General features: G+C 40.3%; 1 protein-coding gene across 2 annotated transcripts in view; it reads left to right on the top strand.

The window, feature by feature from the left end:
• The first annotated feature begins 969 nt into the window (after window positions 1–969).
• The window catches only part of Nr6a1 (nuclear receptor subfamily 6 group A member 1), a 183235-nt gene continuing 170001 nt past the window's right edge, over window positions 970–14203 (top strand). The window contains exon 1 of one of the 2 annotated variants that reach the window (XM_021193272.2): window positions 970–1313. In XM_021193272.2, the coding sequence (XP_021048931.1) occupies window positions 1214–1313 (100 nt within the window). In that variant the 5' untranslated portion in view covers window positions 970–1213. The remainder of the gene's footprint in view (window positions 1314–14203) is intronic. The other variant, XM_021193273.2, reaches the window with a different exon arrangement.

The raw sequence follows: 14203 nt of genomic DNA, 5'->3' as shown, positions 1-14203 counted from the left end.
AGAGAGAGAGAGAGAGAGAGAGAGAGAGAGAGAGAGAGAGAGAGAGAGAGAGAGCACGCGCAGGGAGGGCATGGGGGGCATCGCTGAAAACCGCCTGATCCTGAGAGCCCCGTGGCCGCGCGCCACCTGGTGGCAGCGGGAGGTGGGCCCTGGAGGAGGAAGGGGAGAAAATTCAGGATTTTATTTGGTGGGAACTTCGGTAAACTGAGGCGATAGCGTGTATGTGAGAGTTGGCCTCTTATCACTGGATCCGGTCTTTATTACAACTCTCATTTTTTTTCAGACAGGTAAACTGAACATAAGTGGGAAGGGGAACACTCCGGGAACGGGACAATCTTAAAACAGAGCTCTTTAAGACACTCGGAGTCTCAAGTTTTCTTTGGTGGCATCAATGGAAGTGATCTTAGTTTGTCCATCTGTTCTATGGGCAGGGTGCGGGAAATGAAAGAGGAGGAAGAGAAACTTTAATCTTTCCCGCCCACCCGGAGGTAAAGGGGCTTTAAACACTTCTCCGGAAAGCAGAGTTGTATAGATTCTATTTGCATACGAACGCAGTCACCTCGGGTTAAACTCGGGTCCTTTAATCTCTGGTCCAATTTGTCGCTCAGCCCGGGAGGAAAGCCCTCATGAGTACCTACACACCCCGCCCCCTGGGGCCTTCCCCCACAGGGCTGGGCTTGGTTGCACGTGCTCACCGGGTTCCCGGTGGATCCGCCTCCTTGGAAAGGCTCATTATTAGTGTGGGGAAACAGTTGGAATCATAGAGCACTATGATCACGAATAAGTTAAAATAGAGAGAAAAATCTGACATAGCCGTCTATTATACTAATACATCAGAAATTTTATTAGAGTTTGTAATAGTGATAGGTTTGGGTTCTCCCTACTTAGGTCTTCCTGTTTTTTTTCCGTCACCCCTTCATTTGGTAGAGTCCCGTGTGGTCAGAGTCGTTGGGAGGACTACACTTCCCAGAATTCCTCACGGGCATGTGCGTGGCAGCGGCGCGTGACGTCAGAGGAGGGAGCTGGCCAGTGCTGAGGGGGCGCGGCGCGGAGGGGCGCGGAGCCGGGCGGCTCAGGGGCCCAGAGAGTGCGGCGGCCGAGAGCCTGCCGGCCCCTGACAGCCCCCTCCCCCCGTGGAAGACCAGGACGACGACTACGAAGGCGCAAGTCATGGCGGAGCAGCGAAGCCAGAGAGGGCCCTGAGCACCGCCGCATGGAGCGGGACGAACGGCCACCTAGCGGAGGGGGAGGCGGCGGGGGCTCGGCGGGGTTCCTGGAGCCGCCCGCCGCGCTCCCTCCGCCGCCGCGCAACGGTGGGTAAGGGGCCCTCTGAGCCCGGGCGGTGCCAACGCCCGCGACCCCCTCTTTCTCTAAGCTGACTCTAGCTCCGGGATGCGGGGCAAAGCTCCTCAGTGTGGACTCCACCCTGGGCTCGCACTCTCCAGGCAGGGTCCCGGGTCCCCTCCGCTCGGACCCTCCCCTCCCCCCGTCCCCTCTGCGCCAACCCTTTCTCCTCCCCCAGGAGGCCCTGGTGCACGGAGCACCCTCTTCCTTCACCAGGGAGCTCGCAGCCTCCACACCTTTGCACCCTGCACCTATCCTGGAGCGTTTTCCTCCTCCACAGTCCCGTGCTTCCTCCCAGCCCGTGAGCCTCCGCCTCTGGGCAGACCCGTAATGGTCCCTCTCGGACCTCGGTGCTCACTCCTATCCCGTGGCCTTCCTTTACCCAGGCTCCTTCTTCTAGGCGACGACTTTCTGCTGGCTCAGGTCTCCAGCGGGATCCTGGGGCTCCGGGACACCTGCCTTTTCCCGGCGTTTGCGGGACGCTTCCCGCGCCGCCCAGCCTAGCTCTTCCGGGGTGCTGAGAATTCCTCACCTGGCTCGGCTGCTTGCGTCCCCTTGTTCCCAGTTCCCAGTTCCCAGCCCAGTCCTCAGGTTCCTCGGGGTTGGCTCTCGCTCCCTCCCTTGCTCAATGTTTTATTTGTTTCTGTTTGATATCCACCCCCCCCTCCTCGGTGTTTGCGGCGGAATGTTTTTATTGGTAAAGTGTAAGGAGCTTTTGTGAGGTCGTAAAAGGTGAACTTTTGAACTTGGAAAGCGCCCTGGAGCAATTAGCGCAGGCGATAGCCCCGGGAGGCCTGCATTACAAAGGGTGCTCGTTGCGGCAGGCCAACGCTCCCGCGGCAAACCCGATTTATTTATTTATTTGCCCTGCCTTCCACCTTTCACATCTCCTCATTTCCGAATAAAGGGCAGGCTCTCAGAGATCCCTGCCTCCTCCCCTCTCTGCGCCATAAACGCGCAATTCTCTGGAAGATCTAGGACCCGAACAGTGTCTAACAAGTAACAGATTTCAGATTGAATGCAAACACTGGGGACAGTTAGGAGGCACTAAAAATTAATTGCTTTGGCAAGAAGTTTCTCAATCAGGACAGTGACCTGGCAGGTGTGGGGAAAGCAACCTGAAAATTAGGTCACCGAGATTCTGGTGAATGAGTGGGGACGCACAGAAGAGAAATCTTGAGTTGGATTTGGTTCTTAATAACCGTATAAATTCATTAAACATTCATTGTTAATTCAGTACATCTTTAGTTTCTTTTAAGCTAGTTAAAAGGAAAGTCTGAGTAGAAGAGAGCCTGGTTAATATGATATGATAGTGATCAAATGGTGATATTTTCAAAGCTTGTGAGTTCTAAAGATGTGTATGATGTGTGGATCTAGTTGGCCGGGCATCCGGTCCGGACTGATCTGAATGTGAGCATGTTTGGGATCAATAAAATCCCACGTCACAAAGGGAAAGAAAGGGATATAGTTAGGGTAGAAAGAGACAGAGTGTAGAAGAGCAAAGGTGATGGTTTTGGCGTTTTAAACTTAGGCACAGATTTGGTTTGGTATTTGTAAATGTTGTAATTCTTGATGTAAGGTTTGCCACGCAGGTTTTCAAATTCCGCCTCCAGGTCTGTCGGGTATCCCTGTTAATGTATTTTGGAAATGCCGTCCTGTTTGCTAATAATTCCTGTTCCCACCTGTGCTTACTATCAGATGACAGATTTTATTGCAGCCATCACTTTCAATTCTACATGAGAATATTATTGTAAGGAAAGCCAGAGAACAATGCATTTGCTATTAATTATTCATTGGAACATTTTAAAGAACTGAGTGGCAGTTTTAGCTCTTAATCAGATTATTTGTTAATACTCATCCTTTCCTTAACTGGTCAGAAACACTGAAAAGAATCTTAAGGAGCAATCAGTTCGTTAAGGCTAAGAAATATCTCTTAATATTTCACCTCAGTCCAAGTTAGTGGTACAAACTTATTCTTTTTACCGAAAAAACAATGGGAACTTTTGGCAGCTTAATTGGTTCAAAAGAAAATAGGAAAATTTTGAACCATAGCTTGTTTTTCAGTACAAAAATAAGCATGGTAGTGCTTTACAGCTTATGTTAGTTAATTAGTACCCAAGAAGTGCTCATGAGATAAAAATTGCCTTTGTAATAGTGGACTCTTTTTCTTTCTTCTTTCCTAATGAATATTTTTCTCCAAAGATAAATGAAATTGTTTGATTTCTGCGGAGAAAAGTACTTCTTTAACTTTCCATCCTGGTGACATTTCCATTTTTTCGTGAAGTCGTTATCTAGAGAGAGGGTCTTTGGTCTGTGTTGTGAAGAAGTAAAGTCCATTGATGCTGAATTTACAGTCCTCCAGATGTTTTTATGATTCCATCAGAACAGACTTGCTAGCCTTTTGATGCACCATCACCCTTCCAGGAATTCCTTGTGCTGACTCTGCTATTTTCGGCTGTTGCTTGTGGTTTTCATAACAAACAAACTCATTTAGTTGCAATAGTGATTGCTCCCTTTTGGGATTTCAAAGGAAGATGAATGATTTGAGGGAGCATTTGTTCATTTTATTTCCAGAGGGTGAGAGAACAGATTTTTAAATATTTAAAGCAAAAGAAGGCTATAAGCCGTTATAAAGAATTAAAGGCATATTTCACTTTATTGTACTTTGCAGGAAATGCATTCACTAAATACTGTGCGCTTCTCTCCACATGAGTTTACCAAAAAATGTTTATTTCTTAAATTAACAAGTACTTTCCATCACAAATTTAACTTCTTAGTTCTGGGACTTGAGAACTTAATTCTGAATCAACTGAGAGAATTTTTCTGGTTTCCTTGAGAGATCTGAGGTGTTAAATGGCCGAATTTTCTCTCTCGGATGTACCATTCACCAAGTGCTAAGTGTGCTGCACCGAGGCCGCCCCCGCTGCTGCCTCCTCCTCCTCCTCCTCCTCCTCCTCCTCCTCTTCCTCCTCCTCTTCCTCTTCCTCCTCCTCCTCCTCTTCCTCCTCTTCTTCCTCCTCGCAGAGTCTGAGCCTAGTGAGTTACTAATCTGGTTCTGTATTTTGTAGCAGAAAGTTTTATGCTAGTGCAAGTACACAAAAAGGTGTGAGAAAGGAAGCTAATGAAAAAATGCTGGCAGATTTTCAAAACATTGCTGAAACTTATATCAGTATTTCATGATTTCCCCCTGGGGTTTGGGGGCAAAGGTAGAAAATATATTTTAGGTTAAAACACATAATTTTAGTACAGTTGGATTTAAAAAAAAAGCTTTTTAAATAGAAGAAAATGACTTATTTGTATGTAAAATCTTATTTTGTGGAAAACAGTCAGAATTAGAGAAAGTTCTTTCTACAGATAAACAGATAGCTTCCTATGAGTAGTGTTAATTTCTCCAGAGAAAATGTGAAGGAAAGTGTTTGTTTTCAAATTTTGTATTCTTGAGGTCAACTTAAAAATGAAAAAAAATTTTTTTCCGTATTAAATGTTTTCCTGGTTCAGGTAATTCCTTGAACATTTATGGATGTCTCTGTTTGATAAGTGAGATTCAGAGATGTCAGAATTATTAAGTTGTCAAGGAGGCTTGGTATTGAGCCAGGAAATTTTGTTTGGATATAAAGGTTTTTGTAGCTGAAGTTTTGAATTCATCTTAATTGTACATTTTAGAAACATCTCTGGGTGTAATGTTGCTGTACAATATTCCAGAAATCAACCCCAGCCTTTCTGTTTCTCAGTGTTTACATCATAGTTTAGAGGCTTTGATTGCAACTCAAAGAAAATTAGAAGGCAAAAAACCAACACCCAAACCGGTAACGTGGTTATATCCATTGTTTAGAAACAAGTAGGCATAATTTATTGGAATGAAATATTTCTTGAGAATTTTTTCTGTTCTTATGACCTGTTAAATAACATTTTTCTAGAACAGTTTCTGAAGAAAACAGACTGGTTTCTGTGGGTTACAGTTATTTAAATTATTTTAATAAGACTTTTCTAGTGTCCCCAGCAATTCTAATTAACAGTGATTTAGCTGGGGAGGGACCAGGATTTCCTCAGCTGGCTGCTGGGGAGCTGAATTGCTTTTTTCCCCACCCCCAGCCGCACAGAATCGTTTGATCCCCATGCTACCGTGGTTGTCATTTGAGAAAGCAAATTGAGAGAAAGTAAGTGGGAAAATAGCCCACTTGAGCATCATTTGCAGTTTTCAGTTTTTGTTCTTAAAATATGGGAATAATTGTACTTCAGATTTTTAACATGTTGGAAGCAAACTGGCTTTACAATTATGTCTAAGAGAAAATTCCCAAATTGCCTTAAAAAAAATGACAAGTTAAAAAAATTTTTTTTCAAGTTAGCCTTTGTGCAATGGAAACATTTTTTATTCAAGGTAGTTTGTGGCTTTTCCTGTAGCATTATATAATCCCAGATTAAGAAATTATAAATTCTTAAATTTCTTACAAGTAGATGCTATCCATAACTTTGTTATAATAAGAATTAACTTTGAAAATTATCTTAAAATATCTTTGCATTCTAGTTGTAAGCTCTGAACCATTAAATTTGTTTACAGCAGAAAAGCTATTCAACCATAAACCACAGATGGCAGTAGTAGTGTATTTTTCTGTTTTCTAGACTGATTTTTGCTTTTAAATAGGCGTCAATTCTATGGACACTGTTGGTAAGTCGTCTGGCAGATGTAATATTTCCCTGGACAGCAGCATGTAATATATTCTGAGAAACAGATCCCTGCATCTGATTTGGAGAAACACTCTGAGGGTGGGTGGTTTGTGCCACAATAGTGACTGACTTCTTGCTGTCAAAGTGAGATTTTTTTTTTTTTTTAATTGGTAATGGTAATTTAAAGTAACTGTTAAAATAGTAGCTACAGCACCTTAGGTCTGTGGTTGTAGTGTTGTAAGTAATGAATGTGTCTTACAGTTGCTTAGACTATTCTTTTCATTGGAAACTATTAAGCGTATTTGAGGATACCTTTCCTCATGTAGAATTCATTGACTTCTTAATTTCAACTTCTATTATTTGATAGAACTGTAGAATTTTAGATTTCTTTAAAAGCATTTTAGAGGTCTAGTTTATTCTGTTTCTCCAATTCTTTGTTGTAGCTAAGATTTCTGTATTTTTTATTTTCCTCTAAAAGATTAATTGGATAAAGAGATAGTTGAATTTCCCTTGATATTTTGTCTATTTTACCTCAAGACATAATCAGATAAAGATTTATGAAAGAGTTCATTAACATCTTTTTCAAAATAAAGAAGAGATTGACTCAGTGTGGAGAACTAGCTTTACTAGTTTTCACTTAAAAGCATCTTTAATTCATGTGTTCATTTCAGCTTTGAAGTATATCATCTAGGAAGAATTGAAAGATTGTTTGACCATTTTTGATAATGTATAGTCTACTGGATTAGATTCTTATTATGAGAAGAAAAGTCTGAACACCACTGTGAGGCTTTTTTTTTTTTTTTTAAAGATTTATTTATTATATGTAAGTACACTATAGCTGTCTTCAGACACTCCAGAAGAGGGAGTTGGATCTTGTTAAGGATGGTTGTGAACTACCATGTGGTTGCTGGGATTGTGAACTCTGCACCTTTGGAAGAGCAGTTGGGTGCTCTTACCCGCTGAGCCATCTCACCAGCCCCAACTGTGAGACTTTAATGTATACTAAATAATGTAGTTACAAAGTAATGAGGCAGTACTCTTTGCATTTCCATTCATCACTTCCCCCCCCCACCCCCCCAGGCAGGGTTTCTCTGTATAGCCCTGGCTATCCTGGAACTCAATTTCTAGACCAGGCTGGCCTCAAACTCAGAAATCCGCCTGCCTCTGCCTCCCGAGTGCTGGGATTAAAGGCGTGCGCCACCAAGCCCGGCTTCATTCATCACTTCTTGATCATTTATTACTAAATTGTTTTACACTTAATCTTTTCCAACATGTTAAGTCTTTAAAATGTAGTTTGTATCTAAACCAGTGGTTTTCAAAATGTATTCCATAGACCTCGGGTGGTGTGTGTGTGTGTGTGTCCCTGAGACCCTTTCAAATGATATTTTCCAGATCAAAGTTGATCTGTCTGCCTATCTATATGTATAATATCAATGTTATATATTCACTTGAGAATTTCCTTGGAGAAATAGTAAAAACGATTAGTTAAATCTCAAGCTTTGAGGTATATGTTTTTGATGTTTTGTGTAATGAAGTTTCACAGAAGTGAAACCATTTCTGTGTAATAGGAAGGTTGTTTTGAGGTAAAATGCTTTGTGTGTATGTTGTGAGCTGAATTAGTTGAATTTTTTTCATGAGCCGTCTTTTTTATTTGAAAAAATTACTGTGGTCCTGTTGTTTCTTAGGGAAAGTGCCACATCAAAGAAAACAGCAGGCCGGGCGTGGTGGTGCACGCCTTTAATCCCAGAATTTGGGAGGCAGAGGCAGGTGGATTTCTGAGTTCGAGGCCAGCCTGGTCTCCAGAGTGAATTCCAGGACACCCAGGGCTATACAGAAAAACCCTGTCTCGAAAAAAAAAAAAAAAAAAAAAACAAAAAAAAACAGTATTTGTTGCCAGTAATTACAGGTTGAGCTTGCAAGTAATGGGATTTTTAATTTTTTTTTTTTCTTCTTCTAGAGACAGGGTTCCTCTATGTAGTTTTGACTGTCCTGGAACTTTTGCTATAGACCAGCTGGCCTTGAACTCAGGGATCCATCTGCCTCTGTCTCCCAAGTGCTGGGAGTAAAGGCGTTCACAACCACTGCCAGGCATAATGAGATTTTTAAAATCTTGGACCTGCTGCTATGAGCTTCACAGCTTCTTAGTGCTAAAAACTTTATGGTGAGATAGGTAGTGATATTAAAAATATGATTTTTGGTATTGACTAATAAAGGGTGCCTATCATTTAGAGGATCTGTGTAACTCAGTAATACATTATTTACTAAAACATGTATAGGCGTGCTATTTGGAAATAACTGCCTGGTTGGGCATGGTGCCTGCAATGGAGGTTGAAGCAGGAAGAAGTGAGTTCTGTGTGGATCAAAGGTCATTCAACAGGAAATTTAGTGTAACCAAGTGCACATATTTTACTGATAATGTTTTTAGTTTTTGCAGTTCTGAATATTGAAACCAGGGCCTTGTGCTTGCAACACACTACAACTGAACTACATTCCCAGATCAACGATAAGTTTTTTTTTTTTTATTTTTTTTTTTATTTTTGATTTTTCGAGACAGGGTTTCTCTGTGTAGCCCTGGCCATCTGCTGAGCCATCTCACCAGCCCCAACAATAAGGTTTTAAGCCCTATCTTGAACTAACTTTTAAGAAACCAGCAATTACTGAATTTTGGTATTGACATAAAAGAGAAATATCCTTTTTTTTTTTTTTTTAAAAGCAAACATTCTTTTTCTAGTTATAAATCAGTGAGGCCAGATTTTCAGCCTACACTTATAGTCTACATAAATACACTGAATGGGGAGTGGGAGAATCTAGCTGTTAAGGCAGATTTTGACGAGATTTGGAGAATGGTGTCATCCTTACAATTTTATATATTATTACAAATGGCCTTGTTAGTATATAACATGTTACTAATTACTTTTAAGAAAATAATACAGTTTTCAAGTTTATTTTCCAGTGTGGTAAATATCAATACATAAACCCATATAGTACCAGCTCTTTGGGTTCTTCAGGAAATTTTCAGAGTGTAGAAAGAGTTCTTAAAGCTTAGGAACCAAAATATGAGAGGCCCCTGATGTAAATGAAAATATTTAATGCATAAGAAGAGGGTGACGCCGGGCGTGGTGGAGCACGCCTTTAATCCCAGCACTCAGTAGGCAGAGGCAGGCGGATTTCTGAGTTCAAGACTGGCCTGGTCTACAGAGTGAGTTCCAGGACAGCCAGGGCTATACAGAGAAACCCTGTCTCAAAAAAACAACAAAAACAGAACAAAACAAGAAGAGGGTGACTTTACCATTCTTACTAGTACTTGACTATTTTGTTTTTTCTCCTTTTTTCCTCTTTGTCCTCTCTCTCCTCTTTAGATTTCCTCTCCTTCTGTCTTCCCCTATCATCTCCCTTCTCTTCCAATTTTTCTGAGATAGTATTGCTGCCAAATGTAGAATCTAGTGTGTGCCTTCAAACACTTTTTCTTTCTATAGGTTTTTCAGGTACTGAGAGGTACAGGCAAGTGCCACCCTCACGCCTGACTTAGATTTTTTTCTTCTTTCCATAATGGTTCTATCTTTTACTGGAAAAGAGTGCATATTATATTGTTTTTTATATTTGCAGCTAAATGAAATGTGTCATAGTCTGCTTTCATTGAGTTCTGATGACCCTTTGTAACTGCTTCATAAAGCCAGTTGTTTGCTGTGTTAGGCAGCGGTTTTCCAACAAGCACCATTTCTCTGCAAGAAGTATATACTTAAAGTTATGGAACCAAATTTAGTATCAAAAACAATAAGATTCATTGCTACAAAATGCTAAATACTCAGAAAAGATACAAAGTACATTAAAGAAGAATAACATAGCGGACATGGTGGCACAAGCCTTTAATCCCAGCACTCGGGAGGCAGAGGCAGGCAGATTTCTGAGTTCGAGGCCAACCTGGTCTACAGAGTGAGTGACAGGACAGCCAGGGCTACACAGAGAAACCCTGTCTGGAAAAACCAAAAAAAAAAAAGAAAAGAAAAGAAAAGAAAAGAAAAGAAAAGAAAAGAAAAGAAAAGAAAAGAAGAATAACATGCTTGCTTGAGGGTCTGTCTTTAGGCCAGCTTGATCTAGATAATACCTTACTGAGTCTTTCTTCCCAGGTGATTCAATTGAGTTGACAATTAAAACTAACAATTCAATGGGCTAGTGAGGTGGCTCAGCAGTTAAAAGCAATTGCTGTTCTTCCAGAGGACCAGAGTTCAGTTTCTCATTCAAGTTGGGCTGCTCTTAAGTGTCAGTAACTCCAGCTTCAGGGGCTTGAATTTATACTGACCATGGGCACCTGCACCCTAACACAAACACATACACATATTTAAAAATAAAATAAAAATATAAAATGAAGAGGTTGGCTTTTTCACTTTCCTCAGGCAAGTGTGTCTTTACTGTTGCTAAATTTGTGATTTGGCAATGCCATTTTGTAGATTGGTTTGCTTTCGGCCTGGTTTTCACTGAGATGGTAATGAAGTGTGCATAGAAAAAGCATATCCTTCCATGGCCTGAGAATACCCTTCTTTAGTGTGAGTCCCATTTTAGTGTAAAGTCAGTTACTATGTAAGTCAGTTGCTATGTTAAGGGTTATGGAGGTACACCTTTGGGTAGGTAGTTGCTAGCTAGAACTCATTCTCCAGCATTTGTTAGAAATGTCACATAATGAAGAATGAAATGAAATGAAGAAATGTCACATAATGGCGTGAATAACAGTTGGGAATTACTGCATCAGAACTTGGTTTGAATGGATAAGGAAAAGTCATTAAAGTATTTGGGGTTCTGTACTAAAGAGTTCTATAATTATCTTGGTGTTTGAGAGTTCGTGTTTGTTACAAATGTGTTCTATGGAATTTGCAGTTTTGGTTATAAGGAAATTATAAGCTTATTATTTCTTGATTTTGATGCCTGGATTTTATATTTCAGATGAAGTATTTAAACGAGTTCTTTAGTTGAGTCAAGTGATTTTAACCCAATTGTTGAAGCCAATCCTTTTTTCCTCCATGTTGATACTGTACCCTTTAAATCTGACTTATCCTTTCAGTCCTTTCACCAAAGACGCCTTTTCAACAGGATAATAAACCACCTGGGGGAACCCCCTACTGACATCCATTTAGAGGGCTTTGTTTTTTGGAAGTGCAGCTAGTGCCAGCTAGGGAGGAAGGATTTTAGTTAAATGGTGTGTGAGGCAAAGAGCAGGGTCTGGAGCAGTGGTTCTTAACCTCCCCAATGCTGCAACCCTTTAATACAGTTCCTCATGATGTGGTGACCTCCAACCATAATATTATTTTTGTTGCTACTTCATAGTTGTAATTTTGCTATCTTTATAATTGTAATGTATAAATATCTATGTTTTCTGACGGTAGTAGGTGACCCCCCCTCCCCCCACCCCCGTGACAGGACTTTGACCTACAAGTTGAGAACCACTGGATTGGAGTGTGACTCAATAAAGATCCTGCCAGTGTAACTTTGTTCTCTGAATTCAGTATCTCCTTTAATAATAGCTAACTTGTAGTGTTTAGATACTATTTTAAGCCTCTTCCATATACTTTATCCTTACAATCCTGTGAACCATGAGTGACCTCTGTTATCCATGTTTTAGTTTTTAGAAACTGAGACCTGGGGCTCTTGCCTCCCAAAACTGAGAACCCTGTTAGCTGCTCTTGCAGGTTGTCCGCTAACTTTTGCACGCTTGCCCATATACACAGTGATTGTTTAAAAAAAGAAAAAGAAAAGAAAGAATAACTCTGAAGCTCATAGAGGTTTAAACCACTCTATTTCACAGTAACAGTACTAATAATTTATTTTTAGATTAAACATCCCCTTATATATTTTAATATCTCTGAAATTATCTGATGGTGTTCTAGGATTAGGGACAAGATCTGTGAAGTGGCAAGCATATGTTTACCCCAAAACTGATACCCGAGAATGCAGGCTACTTATATTTAATGAGAAATTCAGAATTTAGCTCTTACAGATGAAAGTCACAAAATCCACTCTTGAGTTGCAAGCAGCTATTTCTTCTTTGCATCATGGATTTACTAAGTGATTGATGATAATTTTGCCACAAAATAAACAGTTGTTGTTAATAAGAGGGTTGGGCACTTAGGAAAGAAGAGGTTTTGAGTTCCTGATGTTCTTGTACAACATAAATGGAATTGCTGTTTCATAAGTGTTGAATGAATGAAAGAAACATCTCAATCTTTTGCTGTTAGCAGTCCTTGCTGGTAGTTAGAAACAGTCTACAAAATAGAAGAGAAGGAAATTGAGAAAATTTGCGGCAGCTATGTGTTTTTAACTAGTGTTTTATAGCTAAATCTAAAATTTGATGGGCCCTCCTAAATAGAAACTTGGTTCTCCTTAAAGTTTGAGAGACTAGATATCCCAGATTAAGGTGAAATGGCCAACAAACTGCCTGTTTGCATGACTGAATTTGAGGATGTAGCTTAGGAAAGTGTGGCCTTTGTCTTTACTACCTGTTTGATTTCTGGTACATAAAAGCTGGTTATGTAAAAAGAGAGATCCAGTGCCAAGAGGTTGATGGGACCCTTCCCAAATGCAAATATAAAAGCTGGTTGCCTGAGGCTTGTAGGATAGAGCTGGTGGTGTCCTAACAAAGAGAGATATAATGCAGAAAAGGCACTGTGGGTCGTAGATTTGTGATAGCTATGTCGTTTGAGAAGGAAAATTAAAGACTCCAGAGAAGACTCAAGCACATCCAAGTCGTGGTTGCCTGGATTCAGATTCTTACTCCACTCAAAGATATGTATGTTTCTATGGGCACCCCTCTAAAATGCAACTGAATTAATCCCTGGAATGATTTTTTTCAGCTTTCTGGTGGGAATGAATTGGGTAGAATAGAAAGCTGGGATTACGGAGCTCTGTGTAAACCAAGTCTTCACATCCCAGAGTTTCAGAGGGTTGGATTTCAGATACTATCTAATCATTCTTACATACAAGTTGTCTGTTTTTATATTAGTAGGCCTGGTTTCTAAAAAGTGCAGTGTCCTGACACTTATATGTAAATTCCTGTGTAAGTCACCTTTCTGTTTACGATTAGAATGCTAATGTTAGGGTGATTTGTTGTGTAATTTGAGAGAAATTCAATATTTCTTTTAAAACAGGATCACTTTTCTTCCCATTTGTAACCTGTTTCTGTCACACTTTCTCTTTTGTGAGTACAGCTTTATTTACTAAGCCAAGTCCATAGTTAATTTCAGAGCTTTCCCTCTTTGCGTGTAAAGGGATTTTTAATTGTAAAACTTCTTGAGCCTTGAGAAGAGTGCCAACTTCTGAAGATCAAGTGCCTTGCATTTGAGAACATTGATTCATTAAGGAAAATTGAAAAACAGAAGGGAAACCACATGCTGCAGGACTGTGAAAAGGGAGCTCAGCAGGAAAGAGCTGCAGTGCCATGGGGGAGGGGCAAAGGGGGCGTGCAGCCTAGAGCTGTATTGGAAGCACTCATCAATCATTTTACTGGCACCAGGAAGCCAATCAACCTTTAGAGAAGAGAGCTTAATCAGTCACCTAATGTGGGAAAGTACAATTGCTTTCTCCCCAAATATTCCCTTTCTTGCTGATAAACTAAATCTCAAAGATAGTTGGGGTGGGTGATAGTCAGGATTCAATCGATGATGTAAGTTACTGAAATACTGTGATGAAATTAACATTTGAAGATGAAATTTCCTGTCTGCTGTGAGCCTTTTCCAAAAAGATTTCATCTAAGTTTGTTTTTCACATATTATTTCCATTAATTAAAAACTTAGAATTTATGGGTAATTTGTTAAGTATTGTAAAATTATGCTCATACTTATGACTGGAGAAAACTTAGTCTTACAAAGGTCTTGCTTGTAAAGGAGTGCTAGAGCCTTGTGGAATGGGCATATTCTGGAGTTCAACAGCTGGAAATGCTTGCATATAAATAAAAGTGGGAGGGCTTTGGTAGCCTGTATTTAGATTTTAAATAGCAACTTCTTGGTTGAGTTACCTGCTGCTATTTGGATTTTAGGCATGAGCTCCTAAACAACTTGCTCTACTTTCAAGCAATCTTTTTTAAACATTTTTTTTTCAAGTACTAGTGTTTTGGGGTTTTTAATTAATTAATTAGCCTGTTCTTGTGACCTAACTCTTCTGCTTTTTATTTTATTTTATTTTTCTTTCTTTCTTTTTTTTTTTTTTT

This window comes from Mus pahari, chromosome 3 (assembly GCF_900095145.1).
Source record: "Mus pahari chromosome 3, PAHARI_EIJ_v1.1, whole genome shotgun sequence".
Taxonomy (NCBI): domain Eukaryota; kingdom Metazoa; phylum Chordata; class Mammalia; order Rodentia; family Muridae; genus Mus; species Mus pahari.
Note: the sequence above shows the minus strand (reverse complement) of the source record. Positions and strands in the feature narration are given on the sequence as shown.